At 45.6% G+C, this 21,578-nt stretch overlaps 1 protein-coding gene across 4 annotated transcripts in view; it reads right to left on the bottom strand.

Annotated features, from left to right (window-relative positions):
- The window catches only part of CHD6 (chromodomain helicase DNA binding protein 6), a 196,248-nt gene that overhangs the window by 113,312 nt on the left and 61,358 nt on the right, over positions 1-21,578 (bottom strand). For all 4 annotated transcript variants that reach the window (XM_056122088.1, XM_056122086.1, XM_056122089.1 and 1 more), the window contains 3 exons: positions 17,666-18,195; positions 4,757-4,904; positions 1,956-2,105 (listed from right to left, as the gene is read on the bottom strand). In XM_056122088.1, coding sequence (XP_055978063.1) covers positions 1,956-2,105; positions 4,757-4,904; positions 17,666-18,162 — 795 coding nt within the window. In that variant the 5' untranslated portion in view covers positions 18,163-18,195. The remainder of the gene's footprint in view (positions 1-1,955; positions 2,106-4,756; positions 4,905-17,665; positions 18,196-21,578) is intronic.

The following is a 21,578-nucleotide window of genomic DNA, read 5'->3' as shown; positions in this document are numbered from 1 at the left end:
CAGGCGGGCCTTACGAATACTTTTCCCGGCTTCTGCCGCATCTACCAGTACTTCTGCTCTTCTCTCTTTGAGGTCTTCCTTGATCGCATCTCTGCACTGCTTTGCAAGCTCGGACGTTAGCTTGCGGTTACCTGAGGCATGCACCAAACCACGCTGGCGAATTAGCTCAAGAGTTTTCGAAGATAGGCGACTTTTTGTGGCTATCTCTCTCTTGGCGTTCCTCGCACATTCATGGAGGTGCTGAACCAGTCGATCATATTCCTCATCAATGTTGTCAACAATGGCATCTTCCCATGTTGCCGCAATAGTACCAAAGAGTTCCCAGTTGGTGGTCATTCTGGGAGTTCTCTTTTTGAACTTTGCAGCTCTTTCTCCCCGCTCTGTGAAGTAGAATTTTGCACGAAGGAGACGGTGGTCCGATCCCGTTCGAAATTTTGGGACAACAGCGACATCAGTCAGGCAAAACCGTCGATTGAATATGATGTGGTCTATTTCGTTGTGGAATCGTCCGCCGGGAGACTCCCATGTCCATCGTTTAGATTCTGCCTTCTGGAACTGTGAGTTACCATGGATGGTCTTGGTCGACATGATGAACTCTAACAGTCTCTCACCCTGTTCGTTCCATTCTAGGCCATGGGTCCTGATGTGAAGTTCTTCAGCTGATCTTCTCGGTCCTATCTTGGCATTAAAATCACCCACAATGATCTTGTAGAAGGTGTGGTCTTCTTTATAGAACTTCTCTAGCTCCATGTAGAACTTCTCGATTTCTCTTTCATCATAATGAGATGTTGGTGCGTAGACAATGAAGATAGAAACTGCAGGCAGTGAGCCACATCTATTCAAATGTAAACGTCCAATTCGGGTTGTTAGGCATTCGAATGAATCAATGCTCTTGGCCAAGTTTGTGTTGACAAGGACACCGATGCCTCCAACACCTCTTTTATCGCATGTTCCGAGGAACAATTCTTCTCCAGTGTCGAAAACGGCATGGTGAGATTCGTGCCTTCTTGTCTCGGTCAGACCAATGATGTCGTACTTGATCATTCGCGCTTGTACCATCAGGTCCTCGATGGATGCATCTGATGCTAGCGTACGTGCATTGAAAGTACAGACGATCATTTTTGTCTTCCTTCGTTGTGGCAGCCTAGGTCGGCCTTGAGATTTTGTCGGCCTCTCCTTTCTCATCCTTCTCAGTGCTGCCATGTCGGTGAAGCCTTCAGGGTCAGGTGAATGAGACCAGTTGTAGTTACTGGTTTCGGCATATCGAATACACAGCGGATAGCTTGCCAGGCTCTTCCGTGCGGGCGGAATACTCTCGGTAGCTTGCCAGTCTTTCCAAGAGGTATAGAGGCTTTTGGGGTGACCTCTAATCACCCTTGTAGGTGTTACCATATTTGAACCCTATCAAATATGGTACGACAATTCCAGAAGATGGGTATTTAGTGTCTTATGATGTGTCGCGTGGCGGCCGCGCGGGTCCGGAAAGCATCCTGGAGTGTGGCGACGGCTGGGTAGTGGAAGTGGTGTCGCATTACCTATAAACTACAATAAAAATCACCAGGAGTCTGGAGAGACCATCTGAGGAGAGGCCCTTTCATCTGAGACACAGTGAGCGGCACCTAAAGCAGGCAAGGAGAGCATCGCAGGGAGCAGGGACGGCAGGTGAGAAGGAACCGCAAGTCCTCCGGCTGGAGTAATGAGAAACGGAGAAAGGCCAGTTGCCTAAAAAACTGAGTGGGTGGACTGGAGAGGGTGGAGACAGAGTGGGGCTGACGGGGGCCTCAACTTTACTCCAGGGGCGGAAGCAGGGTACAGGAAGGTCATAAGCAGCAGTGAAAATCATCGAACACACATTTAGCCAAGGGTAATAGAACTATTCCGTCCCACAGGCCAATGGGACCGTCTCCCCCCAAGCCAGCCCCCCCCCCCCCCCCCCCCCGATCCAGAGCCCATACCTCCGCCTGCCAGGCCAGTGTGGAAGCTGAGAGGGCCGACGTCCGGCCGGCCCCAAGAACAGCGATCGTTTCCCCATCGTCATCCACCACCTTGAAGTCCAGGTCCTCGTTGTATTTTCTGCGCTTCACTTGCCGTCCGGAGCGTCTTTTCTGCAGGGCAGATACAGCTATCAGTGAGAACTGCCCCAGAACACTCTCTTCCTGGAAACCCAGTCACGTGCAAAGGAGAGCTGCTTCATGAAAAGAGCCCCCCTCCCCTGCACAGAGGAAACACGGAACTCGCTCCAAAGGCCATCTGGGTCAGATAAATATTGTGGGATTAGGGGATTAGGCACCTGCCTTGCATGCAGCTGGCCCAGTTCAATCCCCTGAAACCGCGTATGGTCCTCGAAGCACCACCAGGATGGATGCCTGAGAACTAGGCAGGAGTAAGCTCTGAGCCCCTTGGGTATGGCCTCGGAATAAAAACAAATACAAAAGCCAAACAAAGGGAACTTTAGAGGGAGGGGATCCAAAAGGTTGGGACCCCTTATCTCAGGCTCCAGGGAAACGCAGCTTTACACATCGCGGACTTTCTGTTTTCTGACATCAGTTTCTGTCCCAGCAAGACAAGGATGAAAAGTAAATACCATCATCTCTTGAGGAACCTTCTAGCAGCTGGAACTCTGATTTTAGGACAACAAAACCACTGAAAAACAGGCTGATTTTTCTCCTCCTTTGGTCTAATTTATCATACTTATCATGGATCATAAAACATCAAATAGCAATGTCATTAGGCTTTAGCTTAAGAATGTCACAACCCCCTCCTCTCCTTACATGCAGGAGGATAAAATAAGATTTGTGAGTCACCATCTAAAGCAGCAACTCCCAAAGTGAGCGATGCCGTCCCCTACGGTGCTGGAGTGATGGGGGGAGGGCATGTTAGCAGTCTCCGGTACAACTGGGGGCTCTTTCTATTTGTTCATTTAAAGAAGGTAATTTCCGGAGGGGGGGGGACCGAGTCATTCTCCCCCTCCCCCACCATGCAAAGGTGGCAACAGGCCAAATAAGTTTGGACCCCTGATCTAGAGGCTCACTTATAATTAAGTAGCTTGTGAACTACATAGGCCGCAGTACGTAATGTAGTGAGCCAATATTCTACAATACAGCAGCCTGAGGGTTTTCCTCAAATAGGAAAATATAGGGCTCTTCTCTACAGCCACAGCATATCCAAGTGGCCTAAGGCCCGTTCACATGCTAGCTAGCTTACACTCAAGTCCCGATGCCTTATGAAACAAACAAGCAAAGTCTAACCTCCTTCTACCTTCCAAATGCTATCTCCTGGGTCTCTCTACTCCCCACTCCCCACCCCCACTCACTTCTTCACGATGTCACCTCTGTGACAATTTCACATGTGAGATTCTACAGAAAAACCACCTCCCCCAGCCCCACAACTCACCTTGCCAGCTGTTACCCTGTGCTCCCACAACCTGAGCAATTCCACAATCTCCCAACCCCATGGAGCAGCCGTGTCAACTGGCATCAACCTCACGTTTTTAACCCACTGCCAATCAGCATACCGAACAGGCACAAGTCCCAACTGATAAACTATGAGGAAAGAAGGGGAGCCCCTGCTACAACACCCCACGTGAACACTATTTCTCACCCTGAGCTGACACCTTCCTATAATGCCGACCCCCTAGAATTCCTAAGGATTCTGATGACACTTAGAGGTGTTGGAAGTTGATCTTATTCTAAATGGTACCTGGCAGAACAGCCTGGGTAAGGCGCCATGGCCATCAGAACAAGCAGCACATTCAGATTGAAGATTCACATTCATGGCCAAGAGTTGTTGCCTCTACTGAACTGGAGAAACCACCTACGGAGGTCACAGGCACATATGGGCAACATTTGGGGAATCTCACTGAGATGGGCGATACCTTATTTCCAATGTTGGTCAAACTTTCTGTACAATTTTGGCATGATGAACACAGAAGCTGGCTTTCCCAGCAAAGGGGATTATTGGGCCAGCCCTCCCAAGAGTAAGCATGAGTTCAAGGTGACACAGGCCCTCTCCACCTCACTGAGCTGGGTGCACAACCCCGGGCTGCCCATTCGCCCTCTCTCCAGCCTGCTATCACGATGCCGTGAGGGACACCACCATTAAAAAGCTGGGAGATGGGGCTGGAGTGGTAGCACAGTCGGTGAGGCGTTTGCCTTGCACACAGCCGACCCGGGTTCGATTCCCAGCATCCCATATGGTACCCGGAGCATTGCCAGGAGTAATTCCTGAGTGCAGAGCCAGGAGTAACCCCTGTACATCACCGGGTGTGACCCAAAAAGCAAAAATAAATAAATAAGTAAAAAGTTGGGAGATGGGGCTGGAGCCAGAGTACAGCGGGTAGAGTGTTTGCCTTGCATGCAGCTGACCTGGGTTTGATTCCTGACATCCCTTTTGGTCCCCCGGGCACCACCAGGAGTAATTTCTGAATGCAAAGCCAGAAGTAACCCTTGTGATCACCGGGTGTGACAAAAAAAGCCAAAAATAACAGAGAAATATTTAGTTACAAGGGGGTGATTAAAGCATTAAAAAAGTAAAATAATAATAATAATAATAATAATAATATAAAGCTGGGCAATTATGAGGGTAAGAATGAGAGAGGCAAAGGCTGGGTTCCTATCGGGGCTCACCCACTAGAAGCATGAAGGCCCAGCCCTGGTCTGTTCTCAAGGAATGCAGGCTAGTGACAGAAATAACGGAGCACAGGGTCTACCTCGGCACACTCCGTGGCCTCTACTACAGCTCCCGGTCACCGTGGTACCTGGCTATCTGCAGACTCGGTGGATTCCTCAGCACTCCGCAGGGATGGGTTGGGCAGGCCCTGATCCAGCTCTAAACTCTCCACGGTGGTTTCACTTTTCCTTTTTCCTTTCTTCTTTTTCTCCACTGGGGTTGGTCCTTGCTCCTTGCTACAAGGAGAAATTCAGAATTAAAACTGTTGGGTAGTTTTTAAAATTAAGACTTCTCGTGCGATAAAAGTTACACTATCACAATCAAGAATTCTTGGATCATGGTAGGTTTTAAGGGAGAATCAATCTGCATGAGTTTCATCCCAGCATTTTTTTTTAACATCCCATTATTCCTCACTATGCCTATGATGAACACAGTAAAATAAAACAACATTTTCCCCCTAATTTCTCAGAACTTCACTTTTATTTCAATACAGATCCTTTTTAGGAAGACAACTGCAGATACTAAAAATCAAATTTCAGTACTCCTTTAAGTTATATAGGAAGAGACCTCTCCTTTATCTGTTATCTCTTACTGAAATGGTCTGTGTGTTAGGACTTGGAGTACATGAGGAGCTCAGAAACAGACACACAGGCAGCCCCTGACAATGAGGAGCTGAACATTACGACATGCCTTCAAATGAGCTAAGCCAAGGAGCGGGCAAGGACCACGCAGCTACTGAGATGGAAGATGTCCTCTGAAAAGTCTTTCTTGAGCTTCCCTGCTGACGAAGCCTTTTATCTACTCCCCAACGCCCTGCAACTGTGTTTATTTTAAGGCAATCAAACTCTGGTCCTTCACCAATCAGTCAGGAACTGTAACATCAGGTTCAGAATCATAGCGCTGAAATGCAGTCCTCCACCTTTTCCAGGAGTATCTGTCGAAGGGACAGTTCCTTTACATCGCCCTGATCCTCCTACTAGAATCTTAAGATGCTATGGAATATTAGCTACTCAAGGAAGCTCTGTATTCCTTGTCATGAACAGTTTATGCCTTGCACAATAAGCATTCAATACATCTTTACCGGCTAGATGTATACATCAATGAATGCTAAGGTTACTTGTCATTGGCGAGATTTGGGAAACTGAGCAGAGATATACCGAGTGTTTACAAAGATGGGAACAAAAACATAATAATAATTATTGTTAGGAAAAACAACAACAATAATAAGCAGTAGTATTAACATTAATAACTATTATTACTATTATTAAGGCTCATAACATTACATGGAAGCACAGTTCTTTACACCCTTCACATGGATTATTTCCTCTACTCCTCATTACTTTGTAAGACAGATAAGAATATTTTCTGGGACCAGAGAGATAGTACAGGGGCTAAGACATTTATTTGCCTTGCACGCGGCCAACATCAGTTTGATCCCTGCCCCCGTTTGGTCCGCCAAGCATCCCAGGAGTCATCCCCGAGCAGAAAGTCAGAAGTAAGCCATGAGCAACGCTGGGTGTGGCCCCCAACCAAATAAATAAAATTTATCTTCCTCATTTTTTTCCAAGAGGGTCAATTTTCAGGATAGTGAAAGGTCTAGAAAATGTTTGAACTCCAACTTGCTCCTGGCTACCACAGCACTCTGGGGAAAGGAAGAGAGTTAAGAGCACAGGAAGTAAAAGTCTTGTCTGTCCAATGTCCAGTGATTACAGGAGGCTGCAGAGCTGAGACGTCATCCTGTGTGGGAAATGTAATCCCGACAAGTCCAGGCAAGAGGGAATAAAAGAACTCAACTAGAAAACACTGACAAAACCTCAAAGGGAGAAATGACCTGAAAGACCCAACAGAGATAGAACCAGGAAGTCGTGAAAAGCAAATCCAAGTAACAGAATATGAAGAGGGAAAAGCCAAGGATTTTGGTATCTTTCATTGTGGAAGTTACTGGCAGGTTCTGGCCTTGTTCGGAGAGGGTCAATCCAGCAGCACCATAAACATGGGGCAGGAATAACAACCAGTGCTGACCAATCTGTGGTCAGCTGCCCATGCCCATCACTTATACTTTTGTTTTTTGGGGGCACACCCAGCAATTCTCAGGGATTACTCCTGGAGGTGCTCGGGGGACCATAGGGGATGCCAGGGATCCAAGCCAGATCAGCCACGTGCAAGGCAAGCACTGTACTGTCACCCAGACCCACCTGCCTATCGCTTTAACCGTCACAGGCCCCCAAGCACAGGAATGAAAACTGAGCCGACCATCAGGATTCCCCAGGCAAGAAAACAGGTTCACCTACTCACCAGGAAAAGTTCTTGATAAAAGTTATTTGAGTGGGTGGAGGGACAGATGGAATGGGGAGAATGGGGCAATAGTACAGCTGTAGGGTGCTTGTCTTGCATGCGACAACCTGGGTTCGATTCCCGGCATCCCACATGGTCCCCCAAGCATCCCAGGAATAATTTCTGAGTCAGAGCCAAGAGTAAGCCTTGAGCATTGCCGGGTATGACCCTAAACCCCAAAATAAACAAGTGATTTCGGTCCACATGGATAGCTTAGGGATTGGGTACACACAAGGCACATGCAAAACTCCAAGTTCGATCCCTCACATCTCACGGCCCCCCATCCTCACACTGCCAGGTGTGACCCCTAAGCACTGCCGTCACGAACTGCATTCAGCCTCATGAGCCAAATATCAGCTGGCAGTGGCCCTAGACCCCTCTGGGCAGTGCTTAAGAACACTTGCTCCCGACCCCCAAGAAACACAGGGAAAAAATTGGTTCAATGTGAGGAAATAAAACCCAAAAGGTTCCTGCCACTGGGGCCAGAGCGATAGCACAGCGGGTAGGGTGTTTGCCTTGCACACAGACAACCTGAGTTTGATCCCCGGTATCCCATATGATTCCCCAAGCACCGCCAGGAATAATTCCTGAGTGCAGAGCCAGGAATAACCCCTGAGCATCGCTGGATGTGACCAAAAAAAAAAAAAAATTCCCGCCACTTAAAGGACATTTTGACACAAGCATGGTACTCTGAAGCAAAGAGGGGGAAGATGCCAGGTGCCTGCTCAGAACCAGAGATTCCCCCCCCCCCCCCCCCCCCCGTGGGTCACACCCAGCGATGCACAGGTGCTACTCTTGGCTCTGCGCTCAGGAATTACTCCTGGCGGTGCTTGGGGAAACCTTATGGGATGCTGGGAATCAAACCTGGATCGGACACGTGCAAGGCAAATGCCCTACTAGCTATGCTATCGCTACAGCTCCAGAACCAGAGACTCTTGATGAGATACTTCGACAGTTTACAACTTTCACAGGACTCTCCAGGTAGACTGGTCCAGGCTGAAGATTCTGGGGCCTTTACCGAGTGGGTCGGGCAGATTTTCCTTTCTGCCTGGAGGCACCAACAGCCACATATGCAGCCATGCAACGCCTCAAAAGGTCATAGTAATTTCATCGCCCACCCAGTAGGATCAGAGCCATTCTGATGGGAAAGCCATATAGAAGACCACCAAGCTTAACGAGCCTAAATAATAACACAGAAGGCTCAACTAGCACCAGCCAGTACAGTAGATCCTCAATGACTTTAATAACAGTGTGACATGTAACAATTGCCACAAATTGATGACTACCAATCTAAGGTTTTTTAATTCCATTTGCCTTTGTGATGTAACAAACAATATTAAGTAAATCTATTTGTGCCTGCAAGGAGGAGGGCTGGGGTGGTGGGCTGGAAACTGGGGACACTGGCAGTTTCTCAAGAGAAGGTCATACTGGTGGTGGGACTGGTGTTGAAACAGTGAATGCCTGAAACAACTGTATTATGAACAACTTGGTAAATCATGATTTTATAATAAAAATTATTTTTAAAAAAATTAAAAATAAAAATTTCACAAAACCATTATCAAATGTGACATTCATTCTCACCGAGAAAACTGTACGACAAGTTCTAGTTTATTTAAGCACTATGGTCTATATCTCAACTGTTGTAAATTATAGTTTACAAAGCACTATGGTTTGTGTCTTAACTGTTGTAAATGACCCTCACATTCCAAATTAAGGCAAAGGTTTAAAGGCAGCAAAGAGCATCAAGGCACAAGCAACGTTTAATTCACCTGACTCAGACTTTGCTTCTCAAAATACGTCAGGGACTCTTAAAGTTTGTCTCTGTTTGGATACATGTAAAAACTTCAAGTCTTTACTTTAATGTTATGTGAAGGCCAATGTCAAAACAATGAACCAAAGAATCAGCAACAAATCATTTATTCCCAAGACTCAAATTCAGAAAAAAAATTCACAAATCCATTCAAAAATCTCGTTGTTGATGGTGTTTGGTGCTGATCTCTTGTCTGCTCTGATACGAAAGTTCCTCACAGAAATGACTAATTCCAAGGCAAAATAAAAAAGATAGGACCCCTAAACAACTGATGTCAGAAAGGAAATATTTGTACAAATGAAGAGGGCATGCTGAGAAGACACAGCAGTCAGGAAGAAAAGTTCTTAACGGTTCATAACAGGGACCTGGAGCACCCAAGTAAATGAGGACAGTAATGAAATTATGAGTCACTAATCACAACAGGAATCTATCAGCAAGAGATGAGTAGAGAGACAGCAAATGAGGGAAAAGAAAGAGATGCCTCTTACTAAATAACTCAAGCAATAAAATGGAGGCAAAAATCACTCTGTAGACGCAGTAGGAAAAAAAATAAAGCTCAAAATCATAAGGGAGGGATGTTGACTCTAAGGAAAATAATATGAAGAGGAGCAAAATATTTGCAGAATCTTAGTACCTATACACAGGATGGCGTCAGCTAGGAGCAAAAAAAAGCAGTACCTTGGCAATGCGTATACAAGAAAATGGCCTTCCTTTGGGCGAGACACTGAAATGTTTAGGAGTGAAAAGCTATGATGTATGAATATGCCTTATTTTCAGATGGCTCAGGAAGAAACCCACAAGAATGGACAAATTAGTTTATATGTGTATGTATACATAAATATTTTAATTAGAATATAAATTATAAATTATAACACAAATATATTATATTGCATTGATATAAACTAATTATAGTATGAATTCTATTAGATATAAATTATGACAATATAAATTAATACATATCTATAGATTATGCCATCAGGCTACACTAGCATGTGACAGGGATGAATACGTTGTAATTCCTGAGTGACAACGTATTACAGGCGCCCACTCGAGCAAATCGATGAACGACGGGGTAATAGTCATATATAGATTCTATATCTGACATAGACACTCTCCAAAATCTTTTTTGTTGACTTAAGTCTCCTAAATTGACCCTATTTCTTCCTTGCCTTTTTGTTGAATTTAGTTTGGGCAAATGTTTTATTAAATTTGTATTCAATCTTTCTCAGTCATGAACCACTCCAATTCCATAATCCATTCTTGGTTGGCAGACAACTATCTTCTTGAATTTAAGGACGTGAAATTGGGGATGTCTTTTCCTTGAATTGTCCTGAGGACAGTAGTTCTATTCTTTCCTTTTTCCTGATTCTTTGCTGCTTATTTTCCTCCATGGTCCTGTGACCCCTGGCGGGCTACTCCCATTTACAAAGAACTGGTTTGTAGTATGGATGGCAGGAACTCAGTCTCCAACCAGCCCCTGCCCCTGCCACAGGAAGTCCTGCATCTCCCATGGCTGCACTCTCTCCCCCTTTTAGGGCACAGGCAGGGAAGTCTGGGAAGCTGAGGTCCTGATGTCCCCTCTTGGGGATGCCATTCACCAGACCCTCCCCTCAGGCAAACGATACAATCCCTTTATTTACTCTGTTTCTTTCTTTCTTTTTTTTTTTTTTTGCTTTTGGGTCACACCCAAGCAATGCACAGGGGTTACTCCTGGCTCATATACTCAGGAATTACTCCTGGCGGTGCTCGGGGGACCATATGGGATGCTGGGAATTGAACCCGTCAGCCGCGTGCAAGGCAAACACCCTGCCTGCTGTGCTATTGCTCCAGCCCTATTTAGTCTGTTTCTACTGTGGAGCTACAGCAGCCAGTGTTCTGGGACTACTCCCGGCTCAGGGGTCCCGCCTGGCAGTGCTGGAGGACCCTGTGGTGCAAGAGATAGATCCAAACCAGCCTCAGGCAAGCTACGCATGAACTGAGCCCGGTGAACTCTCTCTCCAGCCCTTGAGGTCCTGAGAGTAACTTCCCACCTTTGGCTTAAACTGACACAGCCACTCTGCAGAGGCCCTAGACCTGCGGCCTCCCCTGCCGGCCAGCTAGCCATGCCTTCACTGGAGTCCCTGCTCCCCTGCCTGTTAGGTGAAAACACTTGCACCTGTGCTGCAAACACAGCACCGACAGACGTGTGCTAGGAGCCGCACTCCCTCCTCCAACATTTACCAATCGGTAGAATACTACTGGCCTTCTGGCTCCAGACACCAAGTGACACCTCGTGACTCTGCACCTATGGATCACTCCTGGTAGGGCTCCGGGGAGTATTAATGGTGTCAGGGATGGAACCCAGGTTGACCATGGGTAAGGCGAGTGCCCCACCCACTGCACTAACTCTCTGGCTCAGCATCTCTCAGTGCTCAAGATATCCTTCCCCTCTGTTCTTCCTGTCATGCCATCAAGATTCAGGAAGGAAGAGGGGTGGGGGCAAGATGACCGTTGGCTGCCACAGGAGAGCTGAAAGCCCCCAAAAAGCCCCCAAAGAACACTGACTTAGAGCCTCCTCACTGCCCGGGCTGCCAGTCTTTTCTAATCTACTAATTCCTTTAAAACCGGACTCAAGACTCATCTCTCTCAAGGGTCTCCTGAGGCCAAAACTGAAACACTCTAAATCTTCACAGTCTTTTCAGAAATTCTGCATGTAGTTATAGCGGGTTCTTTCATTTGTCTGTATCTTTGCTTCTATTTTTGAGCACTTTGCAAAGCTGATTTTGGAACCCTTGCAAGCTTTTCAATATAAGCTCATTCTTCTCTTTCCTCCGCTATGCCACTCCGAAGTAACCAGGGCACTAAAAACATACTCGACAAACAACTTTATTCTGCATTTACTAGTAGTTACCAGTTCTTAGCAACTGCTCCCTCTTTTTTCTCCTGTTCTTTTTGGTTTATGGTCCACGCCTGTTGCTCAGGGACCCCCCTTCTGGCAGGGCCTGGAGGACTATGTGCTGGTGATCAAAACCAGGCTGGCTGCATGCGAGGCAAACACCTGCTCACGGTACTATTGCTCTGGCCCCAGTAACTGCTTCTTCATAAGTCAGGGGTATAAAACAGACCCCGACTTAGAAAGCCCTGGCTGTTACTAAGGGAAAGTATTCCAAGTGCTTTTAGAAGCACAGCAAAGGTAACTGATTCCAAATCTTCTGAAATGGATCTCTGCCGTCACCATTTAGATTTATTCCTTAATATAAAACCCAGTGGCTTCCAGTCTCTATTCAGAACGCATGCAAGTCTTCATAGCCATCTTTCTTCAATCAATGATCAGAATGTAAAAACAGATTTCCAAACAGAAAGAAGCCTGTCTGTGTACATTCTCAGGGCTCGGCCCAGTGTCAGGGAAGATGTGCACTAAACAGAAACAGTGGACAGCTCCAAGAGATGGAGCAAACAGGTGGCACGAGAGGCGCCAGGTGTGATCCTTGATAGTGCATGGTCCCCAGCTGGGCTGATTGTACCACGAAGTGGTCCCCAAGCTCCTGAGCAATGCTGGGGAGGCTGCCCATTTAAAAAACAGCAGATGACTGACCTTTACGGAATGGAGCAGAGCTAAGCGGATGGAATTTTACTGCCCTTTCTGTACCACAAGTCAAGCAGTTAAGAGAACCAGGAAGTCTTGGGCCTGACCTTTCTACAAGTAACCACCAAAAAATAAAAAACACCTGTTTTTAAATATGACCTCTTTCTTCCAGCAAGATGAAACTCATTGGATTTGGGAGCAAACTCTGCTTTGGGTTAACAAAGCCAAACCAAACGGAGGGAAACGCTAAGGCACAGACCCTGCGCTGACCACCCCAGGCGTTTCTCTCTCTCTTTACATTCTGGGCAGATGGTACGCTGAAAATGGTCACTGTCACTCGGCTCCTGATGGAAAAAGAAAGGGCAACCCACAGGGCTGCCGACCTCCTCCTCCTCCAAGGCCCGACCAGAGCAGCAGGCGGCCTCAGACTACGCCATGGCCTCTCCCACCCGGCCCGCCAGCCATGCTCCAGGGCCAGGACGCTGCTTTTTACTCAAGGCTACTGCACGGAAGGGAAACAGGAAATCCACAGACACACAAGGCTCATTCCGTACAAAATCTTCCGCTAAGGACAGTATCCATTGTATCACGTGATATTCCCAAGTGAGAAATTTCTCTCCCAACTGGGAAATAATGTGGACTCCCTGAGGAAGTGGCACAGTGCTTTTGTGCCTTTCCCGCAAGTCCTCATCAGCATTATGACCCCAGATAACCTACACCTGCCAACTTCCTCCATCCCGCTGCTGCAGCTAGAGGGCTTCCCCAGTTGGCACAGTGGATGTCCCTCCCTGAAGCACGAAACAGAATTCACTGCTATAAACAGCATCTGAGAAAAGAAAAATTTGCTTGGCCCTCTCAGCTGCTTAAGATGGGAGACACGCTTAATTATTTATTTACTGCCTCAGATGCCAAGATAAAAAGCCAAAATGTGGGGCAGGAGAGAGGGTACTTGCCTTGCACGTAGCCTACCCACATTCAATCCTTGGCATCCATACGGTCCCCCAAGCCCTGCCAGGAGTGATCCCTGAACACAGAGCCAGGAATAAGCCCTGAGCACTGCCAGTGTGGCCCCCCAAAAACCCCCTACACCCCCTTGGTCTCTGAAGTATGCTCTAAGTCTAGAGAAGATTAGCCGCTGACTACAACAACCAATTTCTTAGACACTGGAATCTCCCCCTCTATCAACTTCCGACCTGCTCCAACAGAAAAGAGGCACCAAGCAAGGGGGAAAAAATGTGTTTTCCACATAAGCCAGGAGTCAAATAGTCCAGTGCTACCCATTATTTTTTTGAGCCTTGGACAAGCTACCTTAAAATTTCTCATCTTCGGTTATAAAACAGAGAACCAACGATCTTAGATGGTCATGTTTTCAAGGTGAAGAGCTCAATCTACTTCCTAAATTCTAAGGAAAACCATAGAATTATATTACACACTTACAGTAAGTAAACTACATGCCAAAATATATGTTTTATGTATATGTACTACTACATAATTTGACTTTCGCTGGGGACAGCAGTCACACATTCATGAAAACAGAGGAGTTTATAACAGAGAAATAGCCCATTGAAGCAGGAAACAGACAAGACTGGGCAGCGGAGGTCTGAGTCAGCGATATCTCTGTAAACAAGTCTGTCGTTCCCACAGGGGTTGGACCAGACCCCTTTTAGTCCTCCTGGGAGTCTCTGATTTGCAACAGTGAGACCCCAACTGTTACAGAGGTTCAGAGAGAAAACACTAGCACATTCGTTTGGAGCAGATCTCTGGAGGTGGACTTACACTCTGACCTGAAGAAAGGATAGGATACAGGATGTAAGCAATCCAGAGAAACAAGTCAAGTACCTTTAAAGGCTAATGAGACCTATGCAGCCCAAGTCTGTTTTAAAGAGGGGAAAGTAGGAAGAGGCAGACCCTAAGAGGGTGGGGGAAAAAAGAGAGAAAAGAAATCTGAATTTTGTCCTGAGCAGAACAATCAAATTTCTAAGCAAGAGTAAAACGTTAAAGGGAATTTTTTTATTATTATTATTATTCCTATGTTCTCATGAGAAAAATTATGCATTATTCCCATCAAAGAATAAAACTAAATATTCTGAAGGGCCAGAGCTATAGTCCAGGGGGTAGGGTGTTTGTTTGCCTTGCACGTGGCTGACCTGGCTTCAATCCCCGGGATCCCATATGGTCCCCCAGCACCGCCAGGAGTAATTCCTGAGTGCAGAGCCAGGAGGAACCTCTGAGCATTGCGGCATGATCCAAAAATCAAAAACAAAACAAAATGAAATACACGGTATTTTGAGGCCTTCTCCAAAATACTTTTATTTCTTTACTCTAGAACCTACCAGACAGGTGAGATCTGGAACAGGTCCAGACGACACAGGCCAGGGGCCTCTCCGCTGGAGAAGCAGGATTGCAATCGTCGATTTGCTCGAGCGGGCCCAGTAACGTCTCCATTGGAGACTTTGTTGTTACTGTGTCTGGCATATCGAATACTCTCGGTAGCTTGCCGGGCTCTCCGAGAGGGGCGGAGGAATCGAACTCGGGTCGGCCATGTTGGCCGCTTGTAAGGCGAACGCCCTACCGCTATGCTATCGCTCCAGGATTGCAATCATGGCAGATAATTCCAATCAACCCAACTGAGGACTTAACAAGAACCATAAGTCTGGGTCACAAATCAATGAACTTCTTCAGCCCACTCTCAGTAAGAAAGCCGCTCTGTGGATTAGATTCCAAATGCCTTGAAACTAAGAGGTAAGAAATTTACCACCACTAAAACTACAACATAAAGAAGCAACAAGCTTCAGAGAGGTGATCTGGTGACAGCCAGTGCGATGGCCCAAATGAGGGGAAAAGGGTGTAAGTCCTGGAACCAGTTGTGGGGCTCCTGCAAAAACCTAAGTGCTCAGTGAATTTCTGTTTCCATCAAGTATTATGCAGGGTCTAATCATTACCTGTTCAAGTCAAAGCCTGGACTTAAGTCAATCTGCACAATGGTAAACTAAAAACAAAAAAACTAATAAAGAATTATATATGTGTGTGTGTCTGAGTGTGTATACAACTTACATATATGTGTGTGTATATATATGTGTATGTGTATAAATATATATATATATATCTTTTTAGCAACTATTCCTGCTGACCAGCAGGATCATTTGCTGATTAACCGAAGGACCAGAATTATTGTCCAAATATATGAAGGACATGAGATGAAAAGTCCACCAGCTAAGACTCCTTATCTGGGTTACACAGAAGATTCTAGTACATTATAAGCTAACCTCAAGTAAAGATTAGCGCCAAATCCGAATCCAGAGAAAGCCTCATGTAACTTGCCAATATGGTGAACTAATGACTAGAGACAACCAGTCCCATTTATCTCTGAACATCCTCTCACAAGGTACTTGAGACTAAGATTTTTAAGTCTCAAGAGCTTCCATGTTAGCAGCCCTGATGGGCCCAAAAGAGCACTTGAAGGGCAGGAATTCACGCTTTGTGCAAAGGAGACCTAAGTTCAGTCTCTGGCACCACACGGTCTCCCGAGTACCATACTTTGAAGAAGCACCACTGAACATGGCCCCCGAACAAAAAATTAAATAGCAATAACACTTCTCCAGCTCATCTAAATTTTACATAATCAGGTTCCCTTAATAGTAGGTTCCCAGCTTCTTTTAGGAAATGCCTCCCCAAATGGAATTTATGGCCATGCCTACTCATTTCATGTTTCAGAGCCCTGCAAATCAATAAAGCCATATACATCGGAAATCAACAACTAAAGTGAACTCAAGATAACTCTGGCTTTCTTCTGCCTTCTCTACACAAACAGAACTCCTGTTAGAGTTCGAAAACTCTCCTTTAGTTACTATCAGTTTAAAACATTGTCTTTCAGAATTCCTCTTTGGTTTCTATAAGAACAATAAAAAGTCACTTCACTAGCTCCAATTCTCTTCCTTCACACAAAGTGTTACCTTGAAAAACCACTTCAATTTCTCCAGAAACTGGAAGATGAAAGTTATTGGCAAAAAATCCCCAGGAACTCCTAGGGAAAGGGGTAGATAGTTTGGGGCACTTTGGTGATGAAAAAGGTGCAGTAACTGTACATCAAAACCGTTAACCTTAGGGTTATTCTAATGCTGTTACTTAAACCACATTTTAAATAGAAGACAATGACTTCCTACTACACCATCAGAAATCAGAGTGCACTGAAAAAAAAAAAAAAAGAAATCAGAGTGTGCTGGGTAGGATCATTAGGAAACCAAGTGTGAATACTTCACTCATCAGTCAGTATCCTGATTGCGATCCTCTGACTGGCAGAAGGGAAGGAGTATCAGAAGCTTTGACTTGGATCTGCAAATTATCCATCTGGTCCAAACAAATCGTCCTTCCAAAAAGGAACTTAACTATACAAGAAAATCAAAGTAGCCAACTTCACGCCAACTTCAGACCGTGCCTTTCTACCGGAAACGTGTTTCTCCTCTGAGCCTGACCTGGTATAGGTCTCCTGGCCCCATTATTTTGCTTTATTAGCATTCCTACCAAGCTCTACATTTATATGGGTGCCCCTGGTCTATATTCTAGCACTGCACTGAGATTTTAGAAACTTAAATTCTTCTGAAGCATACAGAGGTCATCTATTATATGCTTGTGTTTTCCTTAAATAAATCAATAAATGAATGAAAAAAAATAAATATTGTGAACAAAGAGTTTAGAAAACAGACAAAAAATATATGGCATTTGCATGCAGATGACAAATCCTTAATGGCCTGTTCCCTCTCTGGGCCGTGGGATCTGCACTCATCTATCTGATGTCCTGACAAGTCTCCTCTGGCCTCATCAGTCAACATTTCTTGAGTGCCTGCCTGCTCACATGTCAGGAGCTGGAGTCGGAAGTGATGGAGAGAGACAGCAGAGACATGAGACAGTTCTTTCTCCCCAGAGCTGTGCACGCCCCTGGCTTTCCCTGGGCACCCTCTTCCCCTGCCCACTGCGGGCACTGCTGGCCCTGGGACCACACACCTCCTGACAGCAGCCCCTCAGCCAGTCTACACTGCTGCAGAAGGGAAAAAAACCACTGGCCTCCATGACCACAGATGCTCTCTTCTCCCAAGCCCTATTCACGCTCCTCTATTTGACTATCCCCCAATTTTCAAAAGGCAAGGTGACAAATGGCAAGGCCCATATTCCTCAAGGCTATCCTGCTCCTATTCAGAAGTACATTCCACCTTGGGCAGGAAGCCACGGAGTCGTGTTCTGGAGACAGAGAGAGCCAAGGGTCGGGCCAGAGCAGGGAGAGGGGCACGCACCTGGCCTTCTTGGACTTTGTCCGGGCCGAGGAGTCTGTGCCGCTCCTCTTCTCTTTGGCCTCCTTAGAGCCCGAGGCCTCGCGAGGCTTCCGCGCTTTCTTGGCTCCGTCCTTCTGCTTGGTTTCCTTGGGCTCCTTGGGCTCCTTGGCTTTCTTGGGCTCCTTGGCCTTCCTGGGTTCCTTTGGCTCTCTAGGCTCGCGCTTCCTCTTTGGCTTGGGCTCCCTGTCCTTGCTCCCCTTCGCTGCCCCCTCATGCTCTCCGGGATCCTTTTTCTTCCGTTTCTTCTTCACGCCAGTGCCGCCGCCTCCGCTGTCCTCCAGTCCATTGTGGGATGTCATTTTCCGAGGGAAAAGGGTCTCGGCGTCCTCCTCAGCAGCATACAGGTCCCTCTCGGGCAAACAGTGGCTGGCAACATCATCGGTTCTCTCTTCCTGGTCAGTGCTTCCGTCACAGGGGGAGGGGGATTTGTAGTCAAAATTGACAGAGGCATCAGACATTGGGGAGTGATTCAGATCTTTTAAATTTGACAACTGCAAAAGAGAGGAAAACAAGCTTATTACCCTTCTATGGCATGCTTTATAATAAACATGTGAATGCACAAATCGGTTTGATCCTACCTGCTAGACTTAGGGATATCGGTATATATGTCCCTAAAGATATAGCAAAAGGGATACACATTATTTGTATTTGGGACTCCATTAAGAACATTATTAAATAAATTGTTTAAACATCTATACGATTTCTTTATCAGGCACATATAATCTGAAACATGCATTAAGTTCCAGGTCTAGAGGATACCACTCCATGCCTAGAAAAGTACACAGAAGTAGACTTTTCTAGAAAACACTTCTAGACATGTCACTAACAGACACAAACTCCTACGCACTTCTAGAACCAGAAAGACCATCTATTGAGACAGAATCTCCTATCCAAACATGCTCATGAATGAAGACACTATCAGCTATTGCTGAAGTTCTAAAGATGCGGGTTCAACTGAGTGTGCTGCTTTATTTTCCCAAATCTTTGTTCTTACGTATTAAAAAGCAGTTTTGGCCTTTCAGCTGGGTTTACTCTCCAAGAAAACATGAATCACTTAAAACTATACCTTTTTGGTCACAGCAATAATAGAAGACAGAGGGCACTTGCCTTGCATGCACACGTGGCTGACCCAGGATCGATCCTTGACACCCCATCTGGCCCTATGAGCTCTGCTAAGAGTGATCGCGAATTGGGGGGGGAGGGGGGAAGCTGGCCCTAGTCTGATACTCCATAACACCGAGAATCCCAACAAAAAAAGATAAAAGGATTTTTTTTTTTAAAAAAAGATCTTTATCATAAATCAAGTTCAGCCTTGGAAGCATGTCTAGAGAAATGTGGTCACTTTAACAGCACTATTTTTTTTCCTTTTGGGTCACACCTGGCGATGCACAGGGGTTACTCCTGGCTCATGCACTCAGGAATTACTCCTGGCGGTGCTCAGGGGACCATATGGGATGCTGGGAATCAAACCCAGGTCGTCCGCATGCAAGGCAAACACCCTACCCACTGTGCTATCTTTCCAGCCCCGACAGCACTCACTATTTTAAAGAAAAAAGAAAAAAGAAAAACAAAAAAACTGAACTCAGTTTGAGTACTTCACTGCTGATTCAGTACTGCAGACAGCTGAGGAAAAGGAGCAATTAACACCATGTACAAGAAGTTAAAAGTCAAATACAAGAAAATGGTTAAGATGACTAACAGTATGATTTTTACAATAAAAAGGAAAAGAAATTGCAAGTCAAGAAGGATAGAACTCACAAAGAAGGCAGGCAAGTGGATGTCAGTTGTGCTAACTGGCTGTACAGTCATTATGTAATAATCACAGCAGTAATTACACTTATTGCACACAGACATGGTCAGAACTATGTAGGCAAGTTTGTGATACTTGTAATCCTGACTGCAATCCTACAACAAAATTAGTGTAAAGATATTTATCATGCATATGAAAGATGCATGAAGTTGAGTGATGTGTTCAACACCTACATCTAATAAATGGAGTGCTGAGGTCTGCCCAAAAGCTAATGTTCACTGAACTGAGTACTTTATGACATCTTTGGGAACTCTAATTATGACTAAGCCACCAGGCCAGAAGGATCTGACTTGGGTAGAAATTTTAAATGTGAAAGCACATGAAACATCAGATACCGACCTGATGTCCCAGCAATAATTTCATTACCAAAAATCAGAGATGGGTGTCTCTCATTTTACAGACAACATAATCAGTTCAAAATAATGAAGCCATTTGTCAAGGTTACATCCTAGGGAGTGGAAGAGCTAGAACATCCTTCAGGGACAAGAGGGAGAATACTAAGTACCTGTCTTGTTTTAGAAACTAAGTTTTATTTCCAAACAACTATGACTTCAAGCAAACTGAAAGCCCAGTGATTCAATTTCCTAATCTGCGGAAGTGGAGTGATGTTTGTTCTAGTGATCCAAGTCAGGAGGGAATTTCCCTTAAAAATTCTTGTGCCAAATAGATGTTCATTAGATAATAAAACTGAAAAGGACTACTGTGTTCCTTCCCTTCTGGGCTCACCTATAATCTAACCCTAATTATGGGCTACCACAACAAACCCTAAGACCAGAACTGAGACCATCTTGGGCCTATACCACTACCACCTGCAAAGGTCTAGCCATTGCCTAAGTGAGACATGTCTACATAGAAAAGGAATGTGGGAGGGCCAGTGGTTTGCATGCAGCTGACCAGGGTGCAATCCCCAAAACCTGTTATGGTCCCCTGAGACTAAGAGTGATTCCTGAGCACAGAATCAGGAGTAAGCCCTAAACTCTGCCAGGTGTGGCGAGAAAACCAAAACAGGAATGTGGAACTGCAGAGATAGTATACCAAGCAGAGTGCTTGCCTGGCATGATGCCAACTCAAATTCATTCCCTGGCACCAACCCAATAGGGTTCCCAAAGCCCCTCCGGGAATGATCCCTGAGTGGAGAGCCAGAAGTAAGACTTGAGCATGGCTGGGTGTGACAGCTCCAAAGATGAGGCTGAATTTATCTAAAGTCACATAGCTACACAGTGGAGCTAGTGTCAATCCTGCCCATCTGAAATCAACGCCCAAGTGCAAATGCATTCCAGAGCATGTGCAATGCCACTCTCTCCCCATACGCAAAACTGAAACCTGGCAGACCTTAGCCTGGTTGTGATTTTCTGTTTTCCTGCTCTTAGTTCATTGCAGTTCAGTCGTCAGGACAACCTATCACCTGTAAATACCCTGAGAGGAGCAGGATCAACACTCCCTGACAAGCGATCCACTGATTTGCTCCTTAATACATTATTAAGGAGATTATTAAGGTTATTAACTTCATAATAAAAACCCCACCCTACTCATTAACATTACTGAGCATTACAATAAAAACCCACCTTGCCAAGGCTGCATTATAACTCGCATGCATGCTAACGTCTTCCTATGAACTGGCAAAATCTCAAAAGAAACCCAAACTCAGGGCTCAAGAGGAGATAGAAGGTTGAGCACCCCACGTACTCTTGGGTGTGGCCCCAACAATCCCTCCCCATAGAGAAAGAAGCCTAAACCCACTCTGGAGTCATGTTAGTAAAGAACAATTAAATAATCAGAAGTGCAAATTGTTTCAAGGAATATAAGCCTGCCCGTATATCATAAATGACGATAATTACAAGAGCCTGAGGTGCTCGCTAGTGTTGAGGAACAGTGACATTAGAAGGATATACTATCATCTACATAGAGTGATAAATAATCCACCTTCCTGTGTAACCAAGAAGGTTCTCCTCCATTCTGTTAAACTAAGTAGCAATGGAAGCTCTTGGACACACAGCTGTGCCCACCAATCTGCGACATCCCCCAGGAGAATGTCCTGGCAGACCAAAAGAACTAGATTCTAAA

Source organism: Sorex fumeus, unplaced genomic scaffold (assembly GCF_029834395.1).
Source record: "Sorex fumeus unplaced genomic scaffold, SorFum_2.1 ptg000044l, whole genome shotgun sequence".
Lineage (NCBI taxonomy): Eukaryota > Metazoa > Chordata > Mammalia > Eulipotyphla > Soricidae > Sorex > Sorex fumeus.
This window is presented reverse-complemented; position numbering and strand designations above follow the sequence as displayed.